This window comes from Excalfactoria chinensis, chromosome 3 (assembly GCF_039878825.1).
Source record: "Excalfactoria chinensis isolate bCotChi1 chromosome 3, bCotChi1.hap2, whole genome shotgun sequence".
NCBI classification, from domain to species: domain Eukaryota; kingdom Metazoa; phylum Chordata; class Aves; order Galliformes; family Phasianidae; genus Excalfactoria; species Excalfactoria chinensis.
This window is the reverse complement of record NC_092827.1, coordinates 102,080,383-102,104,410: the sequence shown is the minus strand read 5'-3', so window position 1 is coordinate 102,104,410 and position 24,028 is coordinate 102,080,383. Positions and strand designations below refer to the sequence as shown.

At 41.5% G+C, this 24,028-nt stretch overlaps 1 protein-coding gene across 1 annotated transcript in view; it reads left to right on the top strand.

Annotated features, from left to right (window-relative positions):
• The first annotated feature begins 8,791 nt into the window (after positions 1–8,791).
• PSME4 (proteasome activator subunit 4) overlaps positions 8,792–24,028 on the top strand; it is a 63,414-nt gene continuing 48,177 nt past the window's right edge. Inside the window, exons 1-6 of the mRNA XM_072332261.1 lie at positions 8,792–9,097; positions 14,685–14,825; positions 15,372–15,488; positions 20,320–20,364; positions 21,054–21,203; positions 22,840–22,903. Of these exons, the coding sequence (XP_072188362.1) occupies positions 8,922–9,097; positions 14,685–14,825; positions 15,372–15,488; positions 20,320–20,364; positions 21,054–21,203; positions 22,840–22,903 (693 nt within the window). The 5' untranslated portion in view covers positions 8,792–8,921. The remainder of the gene's footprint in view (positions 9,098–14,684; positions 14,826–15,371; positions 15,489–20,319; positions 20,365–21,053; positions 21,204–22,839; positions 22,904–24,028) is intronic.

Genomic DNA, 24,028 nt, shown 5'->3' with positions numbered 1-24,028 from the left:
ACTCAAGGTTTAAGACAGCTTAAGTTGTGTTATTAAACAAAGTATTTTGCAGAACAAAAGCACACCAAATAATGAAAGTCAGTGGTGGCTTCTGAATGAACCATTTATGATTCCAGACCAATTCTGGAGTTCCTGCAGACAGTTTTGAGATCAGTGTGATGCTCCGGTCTGTCCAGAAAAACACTGAAGAGAGGCATATTAAGAGAAGTGTCAATAGACCAAAACAGTGCAGGCAGCTGCACAACTCCAGCTGTACCAAATATCTTATTCTAGCTATTCCTCATCCTAAAACAAACAACCACAACAAATGAGCTTAAAAAGCAGATGAATAAGGAGATTAAAAACCCATCTAGTGCTATTATACACAGTTATACAGCCTGTGTGACTCAGAAGGTCTGCCTTCCATGAGCTGAAGAAAATGGAGAGTGCACAGAGCAGAGTAAAATGTTGTGCACACGCAGATCTGTCTTCAGTTTTAAGTTTTGGTCTTGGTACAAGAAGCTGTTCTTGCTGATTTCTGAAGCTCTTCTTACAGATTTCCACAGCAAGCACTGACTGAAATTAATCTTAATGAAACTAAAAACTTTCCTGGAAAAAGATTTATTTGTGTGGGCTGGAGAGAGAAAATGGCATGGAGCCCGGGAATCCAGTGAAGAAAACAATGAGAGATTAGCATGAAAGGCTTTGGCTTAAGAAAGATATTGAGCAGAGCAACTTTGACAGCACCAGCCACTCCCTGAAATGCTCTTGGAGACCTGGGTGCTGCCATACAAAGTTTTGTGCAGCAGTGTGATAATGGTCAATACACAGGGATGGTGGTCTCATCTCTACGGCCATTCTCATGGCTGCACTCTATATGCTGGAGCTGAAGTAGCAGAAGTATCTTGCTTGGCACCTGAAGCACAATGAGATGTTGTAAGCTCTGCTGAGATCTGAAAGTGATTTTGACTTGATAACAGCCCTGGCACCCTTGACACCATCTGAAGTTGCCTTTCCTTCCAACTTCCCATCTCAAAATGCTTGCTTTTCAGAAATGGTCCCTTTCTGGGGACAACCAGAGAGATTCTGAGCCAGTTTAATTTTGGAGCCTTATGGTACTGTTCCAAGTACTGATGACCAACCTCTTGCTCAGTCCTTTCCACTCAAGCAGGTCTCAAATCTCTAAGGACAACCATTTTTCCAACTGTGTCTCATCAGATTTTGGGGTCATCAGATTAATTCATGGCATGGTTACAGGATTTTTAGCATGCATTAACCAAAGCCAAGGAAGTATAAATCAGATTCTGTGTTCATCTGCAGTGTTACTGAAAAGGAAAACACATGGGTGTTGTAGATAGCAGTATCACTGCATGCCTGAGGAAATAACAGCTAACGCCTACAACATGGTCCCACAGAGCTCTCTGTCGAGATTTCAAGGTGTATTCTCTGCTCTTTTTGTTCAAGACAGATTGTTTTCTTTCTCATTTGAGTCTTTTAAGCCCCCTTATTTTTTCACCCAGTTCTCGGTACTTTGTCCAGCAGAGGGGCAACTTCTGGTTTCACACTAAATATGGCTCAGTTTTCCACCAGGTTTAGCCTTTAAGTTACAAGAAATGCAGCAAAAGCACTTTTCCCTCTCCCTGGAGCTTCTCTGAATTTACAGCCCTATTGTGTTCCTTAATTATAGCACATTCTTTCTATTCCAAATGGCCTTTTTTTGAGAGAGAGAGTTATAAGTATTAACTTGCAGTCAGTTTCACCTTGATCACTTCTTAGTGGGGCACTGCATACAACAAACCCCACCAGTTTAGTTTCCTGAATTCCAACTTTAGTCAATGGGACCTGCATTGCCATAGTCACGCCTCAGCACTATTATTTTACCAGGATATAAGCATAAGCAATTTGCCACGTTGAGCCAAATGAATGCTAAATAGCTCTTCACTTGTTTCATGCCATCCCCTCCAAGGTTTGTTAATCTGCTGGATGGTTTGATGATGCCCTGACAGAATCACAGAATCACAGAATCACAGAATTATAGGGGTTGGAAGGGACCTCTAGAGATCATCGAGTCCAACCCCCCTGCCAAAGCAGGCTCCCTACACCACGTCGCACAGGTAGGCGTCCAGGCGAGTCTTGAATATCTCCAGAGAAGGAGACTCCACCACCTCCCTGGGCAGCCTGTTCCAGTGCTCCGTCACCCTCACTGTAAAGAAGTTCTTGCGCACATTCGTGCGGAACTTCCTATGCTGGAGTTTCAGCCCATTGCCCCTAGTCCTGTCCCCACGCACTACTGAAAAGAGACCAGCCTCGCCACTATAGCTCCCACACCTCAGGTATTTATAAACCTGGATCAAGTCCCCTCTCAGCCTTCTTTTCTCAAGGCTAAACAGACCCAGTTCCCTAAGTCTCTCCTCGTAGGGGAGATGGTCCAGGCCCTTCACCATCTTTGTGGCCCTCCGCTGGACTCTTTCCAAGAGATCCCTGTCTTTTTTGTACTGGGGAGCCCAGAACTGGACACAGTATTCCAGATGAGGCCTCACCAGGGCAGAGTAGAGGGGGAGGATCACCTCCCTTGACCTGCTGGCTACGCTCTTTTTAATGCACCCCAGAATGCCATTGGCCTTTTTGGCTACAAGGGCACACTGCTGGCTCATGGCCAACCTGTCGTCCACCAGGACGCCCAGGTCCCTCTCAGCAGAGCTCCTCTCCAGCAGGTCATCCCCCAACCTGTACTGGTGTATGCAATTATTTCTACCGAGATGCAAGACTCTACACTTGCTTATGTTAAACCTCATCCGGTTTCTTACTGCCCAGCTCTCCAGTCTGTCCAGGTCTCTCTGAATGGCCGCACAGCCTTCAGGCGTGTCAGCCAATCCTCCCAGCTTCGTGAAAGAAGCTGCTGCTAAGCACATTTAGAAATGTGCCAAAGTCTACTGTGCAATTCAGTGCATAAAACCATGCAGCCAGAAGCAAACTACAGACTCCTTTAGCAGGAGGGAAAGGATTGGCTGCTTAAGGGAATGTTTGAATGTGCTTGCCTCTCTTCCATAATTCATGAATATCTAAATATTGCTACTCCACACTGAAACGGTGAGCAAGCAGTCCACTGGAAGAGTTAAAGCCCCAACAACCACATAAGATACAGCCATGAAAAACAACTTTCTTTTTATTTTATTTTATTTTATTATTTAACTTTCTTTTTATTTTTGGCCTCAACTTTTTCAACAAGTTTGAAAATCCAAACAAGGACTTTGGCTGTTGTTTGACTTATCCTGGGCTGGGAAAATAGGCCTTAGACTTTTTTGTTTTAACAGATACTTCTGGATATCTTCTCTTAATCAGAATAACATACAAGACCTTCACATTTTAATGACTAATTAGATGTCATAGGATGAGAAATAGTTGTTTACAGGTTTGATCCGTCAGTTGTATCAAAAAGGGCTTTGAAGGCTTTTCTAAATATATATTTGCATGTAATTTTCTAATGCTGTATGTGGCGTCCCACTGAGGTCAATGGGACTATTCCTGAAGTTAGGATAATACCAAGCAAGTTAAAATGTAATGATTTGTTCCCATTTTGAAAGATAAATCCTGCCCAGAAAGTTTCTATGTAGTTGTCATTGTATTACTAAGAGCTGGAAGGAGACCAGGAGGGGAGAATTGAATAGACAAGGCAGAGAAATGAGAACTGCAGATGAAGATGTAGCACAGGCGTTTAGCACTGGGGAAAAAAGAAAGGAAAAATAAAAAGGAGTGAGGTCTGCTGCAGTTCTGGAGTAGCTGTTTGAGAGGTCTGCTTCAGATCCAAACATGAAGTAGCTGTTTGAAACTGCCAAGTCCTTAATGAGCAGTTTCTATGCAAGAGACTGATGGCTACTGAGGGACTGTTTCCCTCATTTCCTGCAATGGCAGAATCTGTAGAACAGACCTTTGCAAGTTTGCTGTCATTAGATGCTCTTCTGCCTCTGGCTTCAGTTTGGCAAAATGGTGAGGCTGAAAAATCCATGTTTCAGCCCCTCAAGAGGGGGAAGAATGAAAACGGTCATGCCTTTTATTCCAGAGTTGGCTTCATTTATTTCATATCAAAGGAATTATTATTCATCTCAAATAACTACAAATAATTTGGAAAGAAATCAGCAGGAGGTTCCTATAATGAGGCTCAAGTCTGTTATTTTGTCTCCCTACAGCTACAACAGTTTCCAGGGATATCTTCAGGAGCTTCAGATATGTAGATGGAACAAACTGTCTCATGTGTGAATTTAAGATAATTTTGCATTCCAAATCTTAGGCAATAAGGCAACAAAAAGGAACAGGAAGTGGAGAGGGAACATCAGTTCTGCTATAAACGATTTTGCCAGGGATAATTTGGTCCTGTGTTTGTACAGACTGCACTTCTTGTAAGAACAGTAACCCACTAACTTTAGCTGTTAAAGAGAGGTCAGATAACATCTTATGAATCAACACCGAGGATGAATTTTACTGCCAAGACTCTCATAAGCACAACCTCCAAGAATGGAAGGTGAAAGATAGAAATGTTGCCTGTACTGAGTCAGCCCTGACTGCGTAATAAAACTTTACAAATTATACAAGTGACCGCATTAACACTTCAAACACTTCACAATTGGCCTTGAGTTACAGCCTCAGGTTGCTCCAAGGGAGATTCAGTTTGGATACTAGGAACAGTTTCTTCTCCAAAAGAGTGGTCAGGCACTGGAAAGGGCTGCCCAGGGAGGTGATGGGGTCACCGTCCTGGAGGTGTTCCAGAGCTGTGTAGATGTTGAACCGAGGGATGTGGCTTTGTGGGACAGTATTAGTGGTAGGTGGACGGTTGGACTGGATGGTCTCGGAGTTTTTTCCAGCTTTGGTGATTCTATGACTCAATTCCCTTTTCTGTTCAAATTCTTTTCCAAACAGCATAGGCTCACCTGAGAGAATTATCATGTGGGATTATTGAAACAGAATTTTATCAGTGTGCAGGATGTGTACTTTAGATCACACTGAGCCACCCATCCAACTTCAAACACGTAATAGAGCATTCAGACAGCCTTACTTATGGACCTAAAATTAGTTACTTTGAGTCACGCTTCAGAAGAACCTATTTTTGGCCTGTACTATACAGGAAGCTTAAGTTCCTTGGCACCTTATTCAGATGCTGTCATTGCTTTTGCCTCCATCCTCCAAATAGATACCTTCCCTGATTAAAAGAAGTTTATGCAATAAGAGTATTCCTAAGTTGTAGCCTTCAAGCTCACCAAAATGTTTCCTGTATTTAAGCAAAGCAGCATTTCCCAGATTTCTTAAAAATAATGCAAAAGTGGTAAGCGATGTCTCCAGACAAGATTCCCAGCTACAATCCAGCACCGTGTATTGTTTTTAAAATCAGCGCCTCCGTTCATTTGATTAAAACTAGTGATTTGGATTGCATTCACACACTTCAGAACAGTGTTTAGAGTGACTAACCCTACTGCCATCTTGCTCATTGTTCCCCAAGACAGTAATAGCTGCAGCTGAAAGGGCAGGAGGGAAGATGAGCAGCAATAATTACTGCCCTTCACTGTTTATTCCACACAAGGAATTTCAGCAACCCAAAAATCCTTACAGTAACTTAATTTCCCAGGGGGCAGAGCAGTAAACACTCTGAAACAGAAAGCTGTAATTATAGTCCTTTCTCAGGTCCCTGTTTGAAGGGATGGAGCAGCTTCTAGCAATGGAAATAGCCTTGTTAGTCTAAAGACTTGCAGCAAGTAACTACGGATGTTTCCTTCTGGGAGGAAGTATGTTAATGTCATCTTCTCTGCAAGTGGGAGAGCAGCATGGAAGCAGCTTCCTGGTTGTCTCTGCCATCTCTCAGCACCTGCTTTGGGTGACTGACCGATTTAGAAACATGGAGATGAGAAAGTCTGAGGATCCTCATCACCACCACCAAAAAAAAACACCAAGCTATTCCGCTTTATTTTTGCAGGGGTGTCTTTTGAGGTACAGGGGTATCACTGAGCAGGGTAAATATCATACAGATAATATGAAGCTCATGTTGGATTGAGTTTTCTTTTCCAAAGCCTAATATACGTAGAAGTCTGTCACTCAAAAAAATTCAACTTTCAACTTCAGTCAGAAAGTACAGATGGGTCATCGAGGAAAACATCCACATAGGAAAAGTACCTGACTGACAGCTGAGAGAGCAGAAACCGCCGTCAGGGTCGAGTGACAAGTTTCCTAACTGCTGATGACTACTGCTGTTAGTTGACGTAAGGCAGCATGCCATCCAACAGGGGAATGTGTTAACAATGTTAGTCAATCCACTGTTAACACTGGAAATTTCACATGAATGGGAAAGCTGGATTTAATGCCAAAACAAAACAAGCGGCAACCATATTTAGGTTGCTCTTGATTCATATTCCTCCTACTTAATAGGAGAGGGAAAAAGCTGTTGATGCAAGTAGCACAGACGGGCTCCTTGTTTTGAAAGCTAGTCCTTCATCATATGACTTGGGAACCAAATGTGCTTTTACACACTGCTACAGCCAAAACAGATTGCAAACTTGAAGAACAAATGTATTTTTGACTCACTTGGCAACACGTGTCATATTTTTTTTCCTTTTAAATAGCAGAATGGCAGTACACTGGGGAGAAAGGATTTGTTTTTTAATAATTATCCAATGTAAACCATTTAACTGGCAGAAAATATTTTGAAAACACAGGTTCTATATGTATGATTACTGTTGTAATTGCAGATGGATTCAGTTCTCCTTTCTTCTTGTTTCATTCTGAAAATAGGAATCATTTCTGACAACAGTGAGGTCAAATTAGTTAGCAGTGTGACCGAGCTACTGATAGCACAATTTGCACGTTTTTTGCCAGGAAGGTAAGTGTATAATTCTTGTGGAAGGCAGTTGTGTGCCTGAGGTACTGCAGTCACACATGAGGACATTGGATGGTCCAGCTAAACAAGCATCCCAAGGCTGTCAGTGCTCATGTTTTTGTGTTTATATATATGTATAAAATAATGTAACTATGAAGCAACAGAGAGCAGCTCTGACATTCCTTACATATCTGCCAAGTTCAGCTTCTGAAAACTGGACTAGAAAGAAGTAAGTTTAGATTTTTCAGTTTCAAGGCACATCTAGAATATCCAAAAAGTATTTTTACTTATCCTTATACATCATCACCTTTCTTCTATTAAAAACATAGGTGTAGGCAAATGAGAAAAAGCAAAATTCTCTTGTTTTCGGCAATACCAGCTTGAAAATGTTTGGTTGTTTGTAGTAGGGGAAATAGCAAAGTGTCATCCCAGTCTCATCCCATAACTCTGAACAATTACTTACACTGAAGCTTTGAAATGATGTTATTTGACTTCCACTTTCTCAAGATGTTACAAGAAAGTCTTGATGTACCAAGTAGCATAGAGCCTCCTTTATGCATCTGGGTAAAATTTATTCACACAGTGTTGCTTTACTGGTACTTTTCTGCAGAAGAAAGTGACAGCACTTGTGCTGACTATTTGGTGATGTCTGTAGGTGGAGGTAGTGTTCAAACTGGTGCATGGATCACACACTGGATCATTTCCTGCTGCACTGGAGTGGCAATAAATCTAGCAGGTGGTACAAAATGCGTGTAGGATCAGAGAAACACAGAACATCTTGAGTAGGAAGGGAGTCATGAGGATCATCAAGTCCAGCTCCTGGCCCACATGGTGACAATATGGTACAAATGCACTCTCCAGGAAAACACTGTGAGAACACCTGAGCATCATGGCTTAATGCACACAGATGTTTGGTTGCATTTCTTCTCTTTGTGGTATTTTTCAGCGTTTAGTTAACCATTTTTTCTTTTGTTAACAGGGCTAGTTTGAATGGAAAGACCAGAAAATAGGATTTGCCCTTGACAGTTGCTTTATATCTAATGAGCTTGCAGCTGTTCAATGGTCACGATGTAATTCTTGAGGGGAAATTCAATTAACAATTATATTTAGGAGACAGCTGGAGATAACAGCTATCAGCACTGCTTGTTATCACACATTCATTGCAGCTTTATCCAACACCCACAGAGGCCAACGGCAGGACCAGGCACCGCCAAGCTCTGTCTCACTGACAAGCGTTATTATTTGCTATAAGCTTCTTAGGCAGCCGCACAATCTGCTATCAGACCCCATGACTAATTAGTCCCATCACAAACTCTATCCCCGTTTCACATCAGCTCCTTTGGGCAAGGAAAAGAGGGGATGACCTCATGTTGTGCCAGGGGAGGTTCAGGTTGGCTGTTAGGAACAATTCCTTCTCCCAAAGAGCGGTGAGGCAGTGGCACAGCTGCCCAGGAGTGGTGGGGTCACCGTCCATGGAGGTGTCCCAGAGCCGTGGGGATGTGGCACTGAGGGACGTGGGCAGTGGGCACGGTGGGGTGGGCTGGGGTCGGACTGGATGATCTTAAGAGGTCTTTCCAACATCCTCGATTCTGCGTTTCTGTGACTGACGTTCAGGTCAGTAGTTGCGGGCGGTGGAAGAACGGCTTTATGCCTCGTACTTGGGGATCCCTGCTGCTTTTTAGAAGGGCTTTGTAACGAACCGCAAAACCACAGAGAGTGAATTCTGAACTCGAGTGGGAGCGAGGGCCTTTCCCCAGCGCGGCTCCACAGCCGCACGCTACTCCCGGAGCGCCCAGGTTGCCGGCGCTGCCCGAAGCCCGGCACGGGGCAGCTCTCACGAAATGGCGTCAACCCCACAGAGCAGCCGCGGGGCGCTAACGGGCCCCCGTCCCTCGACCGGAGGAAGCGCTCCGCCGAGCGGGAACCGCCCTCAGCCCCCGCCTTCCGCCGGAAGCGAGCGGGGCGGGGCGGGCGGTCGTTGGCCGTTTGCTCGCTCGCAGTGGAGTCGACACGGCGCGTTGCTGCCGGAGCGCTGGAGGGCGGCGGCGGCGGCGACGGGCCGGGGGGCAGAGCGGGGCCGGCCATGGCACTACCGCCGCCGCAGAAGGAAATCGTCTACAACAAACTACTGCCCTACGGCGAGCGCCTGGAGGCTGAGGCGGCCCGCTTCCTCGCGCAGATCAAAGGCAACCTGGCGCGGGCCGTGCAGCTGCAGGAGCTGTGGCCCGGGGGTCTCTTCTGGACCAGGAAGCTCTCCACGTGAGTGCTCGGGGCGGAGCCTCGGCGCGGGGCCGCGGGGGGCTCGGGTGGCCTGGGGCGGCGGGACAAAGCTGGCCCGTCGTCTGCGAAACGTTGCGAGCGCTGCGGATCGGAACTGGCTTTTTCTCAGCTGGTCATTTTATCCGAAACCGTCTTTGGTTGTTTGCTCCCTGCTTGGCCACCTGCCTGACCTCTCGCCTTTCTGAGCGGGTCGTGCGAGGCGTTATCTCTGCGTGAGTCGTGCCGTGGTTTAGCGCTGTGCGAGCAGCAGGCGGAGAGCCGCGCTGCCCGTGTCCTGACTTCATTGGTAAACGTATTTCCGTAATTTGTCGTGTCTGTGCCAGGAATGACGAGCTGTGTCCTTACGGACTCTTAAAGCCTCTCGTGGAATTCTCATTTCTTCCCTTTTTCTTTTAATGGTCTTGTTGATAAATAGGGCATTCAGATCTGTTCGGTGTGTACATACTGAACTGCCTCTGTTTGCCAGGAGGCATTCTTAGATAGAGCTACGTCGGTGGTTTCAAAATGACTCACGTGCTTTCGCTGTGTGACAGTTTAACCTGCTTGGAAGCAGCGCAGCCCTGGTTTGTGACCCCCCCCCCCGCCCCCTCGGCCAACCATCGGGAAGCTCCTCCTGCTTTCGGTTGCCTCGTTGAAGTTGTGGTAGAGCTCCACATACTAACACAGCTGAAGTAAGCTGCTGTTATGAAGATAAAGGTCTACATGAGGCACCTGAGCTAAAAGTGGCACGTAAATCCTTACAAACTGTATGGCGTTGTGTTAGAATTACCCCATGTCCTGTCATTGCCATGACCATTAGCAGTTTAAGCTTTAGGGCACTGATTTTAACCTGCTGAGAGCTGCTGCTGTGCCACTGTGTGAATCACAAGGAACGTCGGGAGGCTGTAATTTGTGGTTTCCCACCTGCTCTTTGAAGTTTGAATTCATTGTGTGTTGTGCAACTTGTCTGATGCCTCTTAGTCCAAAGATTTCTTTCTGGCCGTAAGCAAGCATTGAAGCACATGTGGTCACAGGCAGAGAAGGAAACAGTGGCACTGGTTTAAAAATAAGCCTGTACCGAACATGAGAGGTGTTTTTGCTCCTCAGCTGAACTTGACAGAGTTGTTCTGCAGGCTTAAGCTATAAGCTTAGGCCTAGATAAACGTCTCCCAACTATATCATGTTCTGAGCTTTGTGCACTAGTGTTGCTGTGCCTTCTCAGGTGCTCTGTAACTTCCTGCAGCTGGGAATTAACTCTGGAGAGTACAAAGAATGAAAGTGAACCTCAAATCTTTTATGGATTAAGAATTTGAGATCAGTTTCTGTTTTCTTACTTTGGGATGACAGCTGACCCGAGGTCTTGTAGTTCTTATACTCTCAGCAATTGAGAGCATGACTTGCACATTGTTATCTTAAAAGGAGCTTTCTTGTCTTGCTGATGTCATGAACTGAGATGGGAGGGGGGGAGGGGAAGAGCAAAAATGGCCCTTATCAGATAAAATGACTGTAATCTAATTTGCATAATTTGCATTTTATGTGTAACATTGAGCCATGTAAATGAATCCTTTGGTGGGATGTGTATGCAGAGTGTGTAGCAAGACAGCTTTGCCTTGTGAAGACAGCTATTTAAGTAACTTATGACTCAATGAGGCTCCTTGTGCAAGGGAAAGTGCTTGCCTCAAAGACTGGCACTCAAATGTAATAATTACCCCGAGACTCCCCAAACTTTGGCTGGCAAAATCTGTATCTTATAAGACGCTAATCCTGTTGTGAAAGCAGAAAACCAAATGTCGGCTGTTGTATAACTTGCTACAGTGTCCCAAAAAAAAGCCCAACAGAGCACGTTGCATCAAAATCATTTGTTTAAATGGACTTGCATCATATTTTTGTTGTTTCATAGGTCAAAAGTAGATCGCTATTTCAATTGTATTCGCTTCTTTATGTGTCGTGTTGAAACTTTATAGGTTTTCTTTTAGGGCATAGCCTGTAGATGCTCATATGAGTGCAGTATGAACAAATAAGCACATTCAGTTGACTTTGTAGCCTGAAAAACACACAAGTGTCTTCCTTTGCTTTCTGCTCAAGTAGGTGAGGGTGGATTTCTTTAGAGCTGAGGGTCAGGGCTTCTGTTCCTGGCAGTGGCATTCTGTGTGTTTGTCTGTTACAAGATGACTTTGAGGTGCGAGGTATGAAAAAATGTATCTCAGCTGTTTTGGGGATGGTGGCCTCTCAGTGGGACCTGCTGAAGTATTTTAATTGCTGTCACAATGTATTTTTTTTTTCTTCCCCTAGCTGTTTCCCTTTCATCATTAACAGAAAAATATAAGCCTTCCTTTTGGGTATGTGGTGGTTATGTGCACGTACAGTGTACACATACACCTGATTTGAGGGGTTTTAGTGGGCATGAGTTATTGTTTTCAATGCAGTTTGTCAAATTCTGAGTTTTAGGCCAATCATAACACTGTCCTATGTGTTAGAAAGTGAGAGCAGATAGCTAGGAATTCAAGAGAGCTCTATTCAGCTTCATAAGTGAAGGTAATTTTAACTCCAGTAGGGCAGCCAACTTCTAGGATAATTTAGGATGTCCACTTGATACGAGAGTTCATATCCTAAAAATAGGCCTATTGTAGTTGTGGAGTGAGAGGTTGGGCACTTAATATCTACAGAGGGGGATGGAATGGAATCTTGGGTTGGTTGGTTTGTTTCCTTACAGAGACCCCGTGCTCAGTGCAGGAAAGATGGAACTGCAAAGAGAATTTTCAGTTCTTAATCACTTTTTTTTTTTTTACAGGTAACTGTGGGAGCAGTTTGGCACCAAGTTACTCAGCAAAGTGACATCTTTCTGTTCTGTACATTTCTTTGCACTTTTTTTGTCCTCAGCTTCTTAATTAAACAGCATTTGGTGTAGTAGAACTCTGTTACCAAATGTCTGGAGATGTGTGTGTCATGATCAAAAGGCAACAACGTGGAAGTTGTTAGAGGCTAAGCTTGATTTCAGAAGCCTCTGTTCCATGGTGAAATGAGCCTTTTAGGGGTTATTTATCAGACATACTCTAGAAGTACATTCCTGTAGGAGAATTGCTTGGAGATTTGGTCATGACGTTGAATTATGACCTTCTCCTTTTGATGAAGGGAAGTAAGGGATGGCTAAGGAGGGGAAAACAAGTTGTCACCCATTGTTTTCTGTGGATTCTCTGTGTTTGCAGTTCCACATGAGTGAAAAGTGTGTTCAGCTGCTGGTAGTTGCTGTGTAGGTGGGTGGTGTTTCTCATCCACGTGATTGAAGGGCCTGTGTTGGTGGACACAGTTTGCTTCTCTTTCACTTCTGTGTTGAACATGAATGAAAATACTGTTCATTTAAGGCAAATCCCCTGATGAAATCAACAGGGAAGAAGAAGAGAAGCGAGAAGTAGTTCTGTATAGGCTTTTTTTCCATCTTTGAAAACCAGTGGTTGTTGGTTTGCTCAAGCCTTGCTGCTGTCCAACTGTGTGTTCCAAGGAAAGTGGAGCTGGATGAATGGGGAGTGGGAAACGAAAAAGGCAAAAGCAAGGGGATTTTTTTTTTTCCATGAACGTATCTATTCAAGGAAACAGCCTTTGAGTAAGATTATTAGCTGAGGGTGACTCCGGAAGGTGAGAGAGTTTTAAATTTAGGAATGAGGAAGTGGTGGAGTAGAAAAAAGTCGTCAAGCTGTTGAATCCAAACCTCATGTGCTCCTGTGGCACCTTGTGACCTGTGTGCTGGGTGTGTTTTATTCAAGGAGATGAACTTTACATCTAGGCAGCTGGGTGAGGCCTTGGTGTTTGCAGAGGAGTGTGATGCATTTAAAAGTAAAACAGATCTGGTAATCGACTACATTTTACAGTGTTGGAAGAGTCAATTTTGGAAAACAAATTCAGTATCTGAGGCAGTTAACTTTGTTTTTGTTCTTTAATCAGTGTCTGCTTATGGTTGTCCCTCTGAAGATTATTGAGCGTATACTACCCGAGTAGTATCTTCGGCAGGTCCCTTTCAGCGTTGTTTCCTCCCTAACCTTTTCCTGCAGCAGTTCCAGCACTGTGTTGTGTGATGTGCTGTCCCACATACCAAATAAGTACTGCGAGGGCTGGCATTCTTTGCATTACCAGAGCAGAGCCTTAAAGCTTTGCCACTGTGCACTCAGAGCTTGGGTTGATTTGCTTCTACTGAATCTTAAACCAAAACAACCAATAAGCTTCTCCTCTGGTTGTTGTTTGACAGTTCATATCTTGTGCATTTTGTCTACTAGCTGCTCAGAGGACAGTACATGACTGCTCCAGAGTAGCTGGAGCAGTCATAGGAAGGGAGTGCGCTTCTGAGGTGGGTGGCAGTTCATAGTTGTGTGAAGTGTAGAATGCTCTGCTAGGGCCTTATAAAGGACATCAGAAAGCTTCTAGCATAACTTTAAGAATTTAACTGTCATGAATTTCAGCGCATTCCTTTCTTCTGTCTCAGTTTGGAAATAGCAAGCACCTTTCCCAAAGCTGGCTTTTAAAAATAGTGATTATAAGGGAGACAGAAGTGAAGCACAGCACCAGCAAACATCTGAAAACATTGGTTAGCCATACGGGCATGTTCAGATTTGGTCTTCACTTGAAACTCTGTTTTGAAGTAGTTTCTGTGTTGTGTTCTGTCCCCCTCCTTAAAGTTCTCCAGCTGAAAATGAGTACAATAAAGCTGCTTGTGACAGTTATTGTAGGGTTTTCTGTTTGTTTGTTGTTGGTTGGTTGTTGTTGTTGTTTTTAAGAAATTAAATACATGGGGATATGGAGGGACTAAATTAGGTGGCAAATATATTTTGAGCTGTGGTGAAAGAATATAACCCTTGTGTTTGTGGTGTCTGGTGTGAACATTGTTATGTTGTTTCTGAAATCTTGGAAGGCAATAAACTGTCTTTGTTCTTCCTGGTTATTTAAGTAATGTTTCTTCTACCTCATTAGTCTGAAAACAAATCATGCTTTTGATCTGTAACTGCTTTTTAGCACACTTCTGTTTTTATATAACTCTTTCATGTTGTAAAATTGGCTTTAGGCGCACTAAACCAAGATTGGTTAAATTCCAATTTTGCCCATAGGAGAAGCAACACAAATTATGAGTACGGAGGATCCTGTAGTAATTAGAAATGCCACTTACTAGTATTTCCTAATTCTTCCAGGTTTGTGCCTTACAGGAATGTGATTGCCTTGGCTTCCTGACCAGCAAAAAGAAATCTGAAATGGACTGTTAGGGTTGCCACTGATTATAAAACAGGTGTTCTTGATAGGCTTATTCTAATTTCTGAGCACTATACGTATAGAAGAGCAGTCAGACTATGCCAGAGATATAGTATATAGGATATCAATCTGAGGTACAAGGCAGTACTTTATTTGGTCACTGTGGTTGTTTTTTTTCCATAGTTGATTTCAGTTGTCAAAATATTCCCACGATTCTCTTTGATTATGCACTTGTTGGTTAGATGTGCAAGGTGGGTTTTATTTTGTTTTGTTGAATAACAGGAGCTGGCTCAGGTCTTAGATGAAATGGACATGCTTGAGACTATTGCTTACTCTTATTGTGGTTTATTTTTAGGTATATCCGGCTGTATGGGAGAAAATTTAGCAAAGAAGATCATGTGCTTTTTATCAAATTGTTGTATGAGTTGGTAACAATCCCGAAGCTGGAGATCAGCATGATGCAAGGTTTTGCACGCCTGTTGATAAACCTGTTAAAGTAAGTACAGAATCGTGCTGACTACTAAAATTTTCTTCTCTAAGTAGTTGATCCAATTCACTTGCTTCATGTTATGTACTTCAGTGTATGTCACTACTGGAGGTTGCTGCACTTTACCTTCTGTGCACAGATCATCTTGATTTAAAAGAGTTTGCATTACGTGTGCACTGTCCCCCTTTCAAAGTCATACTGGTGGTCGTGTGGGTAAAGGGGGGACAGTGTTGCATATTATGAAAAAGCAAACATCAGAGAGCTAAGTGCTAATATTGAATCCCAGACAGGGAGAAGGTGAAGGCTGTCTCACAACTCAGTAATGTTTATTTCACTTAGTCAGTCTCTTGCTGAAGATCTTGACAGCTTGAGTTCATGCAGAAATGATGTGTGGCTTGTTTTGGTTTTGGTTTTTTTTTTTTGTTGCCTGACCTTCCCACAGCATGTGCCAAATGCTGAAGATAAGCATGATTCAGAGCAGTTCCTGTTCTGCGGTGTTCTGGTGTGCGCTCGGTGTAGATGTTCAATCCTAAAGTGCTTTATTTCTTTTATTAGGAAAAAAGAACTGTTGTCCAGGGATGATTTAGAGTTACCGTGGAGACCGCTTTGCGAAATGTTGGAAAGGATATTATACTCCAAAACAGAACATCTTGGATTAAATTGGTTTCCTAAGTAAGTCTGCATTTTTAAATGTTTGACCAGCAATAAGTACATGTAATGCTTGAAAGTACAGTTAAAAATTTCTTTGCTATCAATAATTTGATGTACTGCATCTATTTTGTTGATATTTCAATGACCTGTATTTTGGTAGCTGTGTGTAAGACTATGCTAAATTGTGTGCATCCTTCTGCCAATAACCTGTGTTTGTTATGCTCTATCTTCTGAAGGTAATTGGGTTCACCACTAAGTATTCTGAAGCAGGGGGTCTCCAACTTGCTTTGGGATGACAACCTACAGCTTAACGGATTTAACGTTGACATTTTAAATAGTATGTAGGTTATGTATGTAGGACTACTGTTCCATGTGTTAACACAGTAAGGGTGTGGGAGAATAAAAAGTGGTACTTTTCTTCAATATACGCACTGTAAGCGTTCCCTGTGTCTGTGCTCTAGGTGTAAATCAGAATGTGCATGAAAAGAGTGAGATGCCTTCTGTAGGGAGTAAACACACACATTCAGAGTGGTGATAAGATATAGATAAATCAGTTTTCAGTGCAGTTAAGAAATGGTTTACAGATTATAATAATACAAACTTTATTTTTGCTTTGCTTGAGCTACCAGCCCCTCCCCGTCTGTCAGGTTGCCAGCATTAGGTTTTGTCATAATATCAATTAGAGGAGGTCCTGCTCTGTAAATTACAAAAGATATTACATAGATAATTCAGCTTATTTGAACTGAAACTTCACGTAAAAGAGAACAGAAGTCCTTAATTACTTTAAAAATGACTTTCTTCCTGTGAATATTGAAGTCTTATCACGGATTCCTTTTGCTGAATGCAAGATCCTATTGCTGATATGTGACACTAGCAGAAAGTTCATGTAGCTTTGTAATTTGTTACAGAGCTTCAGCGCTGAATTTGTCTACTGGCTATGTGGCTGGAAAAATAGATTTGCTAAGTGAACTATCGTACAAAGTTGCATTATTTTGCTAATTGTAGATACTACTTGCAAGTGAAAAAGGAGCAGAGCCTTTTCCAGTTGGATCATTTCATGCATATGCCAGCACCTGCATTAACTGTCCCTGGGGGTGTTGACTGGTCGCCGCTCATTTTCTGTGTGAGAGGCTGGTATGGTGGTAGGGAGGCTTCTGTGTAGAGGGGAAGGAAGGTGAAGCTGGGCCATAGATAGCTGTTTGGATGGTCTGTCTGAAACACCTAGCTTTTATTAATAGCAGTACCTATCAGACTTCATATGCAGTGCGATTTGTTCTCATACGGTGCTTTTTCATTTTGTTTAAGCCAACTTTGAAGGGTATTTTTTTTGGTGGATGTCAAGAGATATTTTTAAAAGCTGAGTTAATTTGATACATAGCTGATAATTTAACTACTGTCTTAATTTTATTTATTCTTTTTTTACATTCAGTTCATATCGACCAGGCATGTCTTCACCTAAAACATTTGTGCTTAATGTATTACATAGGTGGTAAGAATGACTTTTTTTGTTCAGCTCTGGCCGATGTGTAATCTTCTGCATGTTCTGTTAGACTGTAACACTTGTCACACAGGTGTAATTTCTGTGTAAATAATGTATTGGAAAACTGAATGTTAACATTACACCACTGTTTATGAGAATGTCGCACTGTATGTAAACGTTTCTAATTGGGAAGTAAGATAGTGTGTGTGAAGTGGCTGATCAAGTGGCTATATGCTAACTACTTTAACCAGCATATATATTTTAAGGGTCAAACAAAAGATGAATTTTACATTTGAATCATTTCAGTGTCTGAAAACGGGTAAATGAGCATTTGTGCAGGAGCGCATGTCACCATGCGGGTCTACTTTGCTATTAAAAACCATGAAATCATGGAAAGTGCTTGGGCAGTGAGCTAATAGATTCTGGAAAACATACTCAGCAATGACCTTGTCATTGTAAAGTGCGAGACAAAGCTCCTGTGTTGGTAGGGTCTGCTAGGAATTTTTGCAATAAAAACATAGCAAGCAGATGTAGCATATACGTAAATTCAGAAATAGTTTTTAAGGGGATCTAAGTGGAAGCAAAGTAGTCGTCAGGGAGAGACTTTAGCATTGCAGTTGTTTAAATTTGTGTATGTATTTATTTATTTATTGTTTGATTTTCTTTAGAAGTTTTTAGTTGTGCTAATTGAATTACATACTGATTTGGGGCCAACGTAGCTGGAAACTCACTGGAGTAATGCCACTTGGGAAACTCTAGCTGGCTGCTCTTTTCATTGTCTTAAACTCTCATACTGGAGTGTCCACTGCAGGGTTAGAATGCCCCTTAAGGCCTGAATCTGTCTTGAGAAATTGAAAATGGTGCTTTTATGGCTTTTTGATCGCGTAGAGGTCAGCGTGTCAGTTTGAATGTTGTATGAAGTGAAACATGTTTCTCTTTGAAAAGGCAGGAAATTTAGGTTTACAAATTAAAACAATTATGTCCTTGCTAAATGAGGGAGATAATCACGTAGAGCCAAAATGATTAGTGATAAATGCATGTGGTGCGGTATAATAAAATTTTTTTATCTCACTAAATGAACAGTAGTGGTGATTAATAACAGATACCTTTGGTGTGCTGTTGATCCAGTCCAGTGTGGTTTATGTATGCAGTTGTTTGCTGCTGTGCTCACTTAATCCCTAGCTAAGGTTAGTGGTGCAGCAGCACGCAGCAATTTGCTAGCGCAATAATTGTGGGTATTTTAGCAGTTCTATAGTAACAGTTACGTAAAAAGTCTAACAAGAGTGGAACAGAAGCCACTGCTAATAGATTAGAGAAAGCAGGTTCAAAGTGATAATGGAAACAGTAACTAGCAATGTCTTGTTCTCCCCAGTTAGAGCTTTTGGTCTTTTCTAACTAGTAGTCAACCAGCTGGACTTTTGCAAGATGTCTTCCGTAGTTGGCTAGTGGTTTCACTGTATCTCAGATGGAAGCTTCCACCTCTAAAGAAATATCTTGCTAGGGTTTTATTATTGGTTTGTTTTTCTGTCTTCTCTCTGAATTTGATATCAGAAGACAGGAAAAGGGAAGCCTTTCCAGTCCTTTCTCCTTTGCTTTCTTTCACTTGCATGCTCAAATTGGACTTAAAACTTGTGAACTTGAAATATTTGTCGATCTCCATCCATCAGAATTTGTGTCTTAAAATTCTTTTGTCCTCTGATTCATCACAATAATAGTTTACTTCAGTAGAATGTAATAGTGTAGGAATACTTGTTTTGCCACACAACCAATTATAGTATTGCTCTTTAATGCTCTTAAGGAATGTTCCTGGTTCATGCTCTATCTGCTGTTGGAACAACCATTGCCCATTTCCTTACTCTTTCAAGAATAGTATTTACTTTGAACTAAAATCTTTATGAGTTTCTTATGGAGTTTTGTCTTATTTTTGTTTAATCAATGATTAGACATTTTCCTTTGTATTTTAGAAGCTGTTAGTAAACTCAGTTTTTGTTCTGTCAGATACCATTTACTTCATCACTGGTGGATAAAATGCACAGTATTTTGCAACTTCTGGAGTGCATCTTGAACTGAAGCAATGTTCTTAGGGCCGGGTGGGCTTTTGGTGGCTTGCACTTGATGTTGAAGTGTAAGAGCAAGTTGTGGAAGTTGTGTGCAACCTTCCTAGTGTTCACACAAGTTGCTCTAGGAGTGGTTCATTCTTTGATGTTTCACCTAGCTTGTTCAGGATCAGTTTAACGTGTGTAGGACTAGAGAGAGCGTGTGCATGCTCTGTATTGATGTGTCCTGAAATGACTCATCTAAACTGATCTCTGGTCAGATTCTAAAGATGATAAACTTGTATCATCTTTATTCTGATCAAAATAGTATTTCTGTAGCACTTTTTTTTTTCTTTGGTGGTAATCTAAAGAAAGCAGGTTTTTTCTATTAAGAATACACAAATGGATCTGAAATATGTAAGAATCTCTGCCTGAACTTGAGCTTGGGGAATGATCTTTGGTAAAAGTGCAGTTTAGTCTTGAGTTAGTCTTTTAGTAAGTGGCGGAGCTGGCAAATGTGGAAATGAACAACCTTATGGTTTCTGTGGTCTCCTCTCTCTGCCTCCCTTGTTGGTTTTTTTGTTTTTTGTTTTTTGGGTTTTTTTGTTTTTTGTTTTTTTTTTTTTTTTTGTTTTTTGTTGTTGTTGTTTTTGAGTTTATTCTAAAGTTTATTTCCTTAATCCTTTATTTTTAATAGCTTGGCATCCTGTGACAATCTATGTTAAAATGCTGTAGTAGTTCTAGAATGTGTTCTCCTACTGTGAGTAAAACACTTTAAAATCAGCTGTTAAAGCATGAGGGGAAGGTAATGAAATAACTATTGATTTACAGATGCTTTGCTTCTCTTTATCAGAACCACCAAATAAATAAAAATGTAAACATTAAAAATAAAGAAACAAGTTGAAACAGTCAGATATGGTGTTTAGATTTCAATAACTTCATTAATTCTGTTGCCTTTATTTATGTGAAAAATTCTCAAATTTATTTCTGGACCTATTTGCAACTTCCCTGAGGGGTTACTTTGCTTTGCTGGTTATTCATGGATTTAAATGCAGGGCATTATTTCTTAGAAAGGGTAATAATTCTTCACTTGTTAGTCAGAACTCGGTGAATACCATAATGATATTTGAAAAGTAGAACCAGGTATCTAGGAAAGCAATTTTAATCTGTATTATTTGGACTGTGTGAAAGGTGATTAGCTACTGCATGTTCACTGAAGACATCTAATTGCATCAACATTATCTTAAACTCTTGAGGCTGAATCATCAAATAGTTCGTTATGCTGTCCTGGAAGTTTGGTAATACAGTATCCCTGATGTTTTCTTTCTTGTTTCAGTTCTGTAGAAAGTGTTCTAAAAACGCTTGTGAAGAGCTGCAGACCGTAAGTGAACTAACTCTTCTAAAACTGATATTGTTAATATTACTTTGAAAAGAGGAAAGAAAAGTCTTCAAAGCAAACACAAAGCAACCCACCAAACCCTGTTAGCCATTTTTTGTCTCTTGTTCTTTTAGCTCACCTTAAGATGTTTGGGTTGGAGAGCAGAGGCTTTTCTGTTTTACTGAGGTTGTGTGTGATCAATACTTCAGGGTCGTGGGCTTCTTAAGGTGGAAAACTAAGCGACAGACATGTTTTGTGTTGTAATGTTTAAACAAAGTGCTGCTATCTTAGACTGTAACTGCTATTTATTTTTTTTTTAATAGTGTTGGCTGAAAATCCCTTAATAGCTAATTAAGCTAGCATATCACTTGATAAGGCCACATTGTTATTCAGCTTTTTAGCTGTTACATTTGCTAAGAATGTGTATGCCAGAACCAGTTTAATTAATTTAGCTAGCAGCTTAAGAGAGCTGTAGAGACTTAAAATGATTTGTTTTGATGTTCCTTGATCTTACACTGTATTTTGTGAAGGTTAAGTGGAGTTGAAGAGTACCTATTTATTGCCACTGTCTCAGTGTAAAACTAAGACAAATAGCTAAATGAATTTAAATGTTTTAAACAAAAAGCAAGCTGTGCCCCCAAGCACCCTTCCTTTTTAAAGCCAGTTCCTTATATGTCGGGTGGTTTCTTCAGGTATTTTCCAGAAGATGCCACTGCTGAGATGCTAGATGAATGGCGGTCTTTAATGTGCCCTTTTGATGTTACCATGCAAAAGGCTATTACCTACTTTGAACTGTTTCTGCCTACTACCCTTCCTCCTGAACTTCACCATAAGGGTTTCAAGTAAGTGTAACTGAATGTCTGTTGGTGTAATGTTCTGTTACATGTAATTGTCTTTTACAGGATGACATTTCAAGTCACTCAGGTAAACCATTTTTGCAGTGGTGCAGCATTTGTTTACAGTGCTTTCAGGATTGTTTTTCAAGGTAGAGATTAAACTTACCAGGATCTTCTCATTCAGTTTTTCACGTTTCTGTCTGAGCCCCCCCCCCACCCCCCCCCACCCTAAATCTGGGGGCATTTTAGTGCCTGTTCTGAGTTTATCCTTTCAAGAGTAAAGTGGACAATCTACAGCAAAGCAAAGTAAATTGAATGAAATGCATTTTGCCTGTGAAAGAATAGTAACACGGTAGAAATTATTAACCATAACACAATTTTAAGCACCAATATGCCTCTGGTGCAGCTTCTGTTGTGGCTTTCACATAGACTGAAGTTACAGCTGTTATGAATTTGAGAATGAGGGGGAGGTTTTTCATCCACTGTCAAGATGTAGAAATGTGAGACAGTCAGAAGTTTGCTGTAGGAAATTAGTTCAAGAATGAAAAAGCATCTTGTCCTTCAAATGTCTCTCTATCTGGATTGTGTTTAAGGTTGACTCTGAAGCAGAAGCCAACAATATTAGGTGTGTGTAGGGACTTCATTGACTGGTTAGGGCAGATCTTACATTTTTGATACAGGATTGGGGAAGACTTCCACGAAAGGAAGTGAATATGTGTGTGTCACTCCAAAAGTAATGCCTCCTATTTATTTGTATGGAAACTACAACAGACACAAGGGGCATGATAACACTACATACATTAGCTATGCTTTTTTTGCCAGCAGTGAACAATGGCCTGCATCCATGCTCATAAAGTTCTGCATGGCCATCCAGAACATGGCCTGTCTTTCATGTCACTGTCACCATTGCTGAAACACATGACCCACCCCTCACAGTGCTGACATCCACGTTTTTGGTCTCGATAAGTGTTCAGCATCAGTGAATGTCAGTTGGTGCCTTTTTTTCCCACATGGAAGAATTAAGTTCTATATCTTTGCTTCACACATACTTCTGTGTCTGATGGCATTCTGTCAGGCTGCTCTTCTGCTGCCACCTGTCACATAAACAAAATGTAAAACAAAATGTAACAGAAGCTTCATCCTCTACTTCTGTCCTGCCAACATCTGCCTCTGGGCCAGTGTAATAAAATGTGAAGTGTTACTTTCGGAGCAGCCCTTATTGTTTGTGAATTGATTTAAGCAAGGGACCGGCATGGAGGATTTGCATCCTTGGCTTCAGATGAATTCAGAATAGAAGATGATGACAATTGTAACCATTGGTCAATAGGGAAAAAATGTTATATTCTAAACTAGAAGGAAATGAATGGAATTTGTTTTCATTCAGTTTGTCTGTGCCAGAATGATAATATATGTTGATGAAGCTGAAGTAGGTGATAAGGATCAGAGTTGGAGGTAGGGAGGATACAATAGGAGATGCAGTGACACAAGCATGTCTGTGTTGATCGCTTTTTTTTTTTTTTTTGAATGAGTTAGAAGGGCAGGTGAGTTTCTGAAACCACCTGGCAAAATGAGAAATAAATGTCAAGTAGTGGAGGAGTTGCTTTCACAACATAAAAGTTACTTTGATTATGTTCTCTTGCAGACTTTGGTTTTCTGAATTTATAGGCCTTTGGGTTTCTGTTCAAAATCTTCCCCAGTGGGAAGGGGTAAGTATTGATTATTTATTTTTTTATTTCTTGTGACGTTCTTCATATTTCTAATTTTGAATAGTAATGGGGTATCTTTCAGTTATAGCTCATGTACAGTCACTCTGTGTTTTACTTAATTTTTTTCACTATCTTTTAACAGTATACTTGTACTGCTGTCCTCGGTGTAAGCGGGTGTATGCCTAACACAGAATGTTTTCCATGCCTTTTAAGTTCAACTTTACTACCTCTAAAATTGGTACCCTTATTTTGAAGTGCAAAAGAACTTAAATATAACTTTTGATTTGCAGCCCTGTCTTGAATTTGTGTTGATGACCAAAATACTTCAGTTTTTAGCGTGCTTCCCTGCTTGTTCTTGTCTCTGTTACCACTGATGACAGTGTTCCATTTCTGTGCTACACTGATTGAATTCTTTCATGTAGTCCACACACTACCTGTATGGCAAAGATGCTCTCAAAAGAGGTGCCCTAAATACTGCTGCAAGTCTTGGTTTCAAGGTGAGGGTGCAAAAATGTTTTTGTTTCGAAAATGGAAAGTCAGGCTTCATATCCAGGATGACAGACTCTAAAATTGCACTGATTGCTGTACCGTTATTACATGCGTCCATGTTTAGAGTCTGTATTGATCTTCAGTTATCTGTCTTCAAAGAAATCTCCCAGGGGTTAGTTTCTTCTTCTACTTTTCAGTGAATGCCATCAGTTATCTTTATTTTAGACTCAATAAAGAACTCTTCTCTCCTTGGCCAAGAATACCATCAGGTTATATCTTTCAAGTAAAATGTTCTTTACTAGGAGAGTGGTTAGGTCCTAGAACAGGCTGCCCAGGGAGGTTGTGGATGCCCCGTCCTTGGAGGTGTTCAAGACCAGGTTGGACAGGGCTCTGGGCAACCTGATCTAGTAAAGGCGTATGTTTGGTGGCCCTGCTAGGCAGGAGGGTTGGAACTACATGATCCTTGAGGTCCCTTCCAACCCGGGTCATTCTGTGATTCTGTGTGATCTGTGTCTGCCTTTTTATATGTGTTTCATGATCAGATATTAACTTTTGAAGTAAGAAGTAAAACATTCTCTAGACAACACCACCAGCAGCCTAGGTGCTGACCTGTGCCTTGGCTTTACTGCAGTGAAA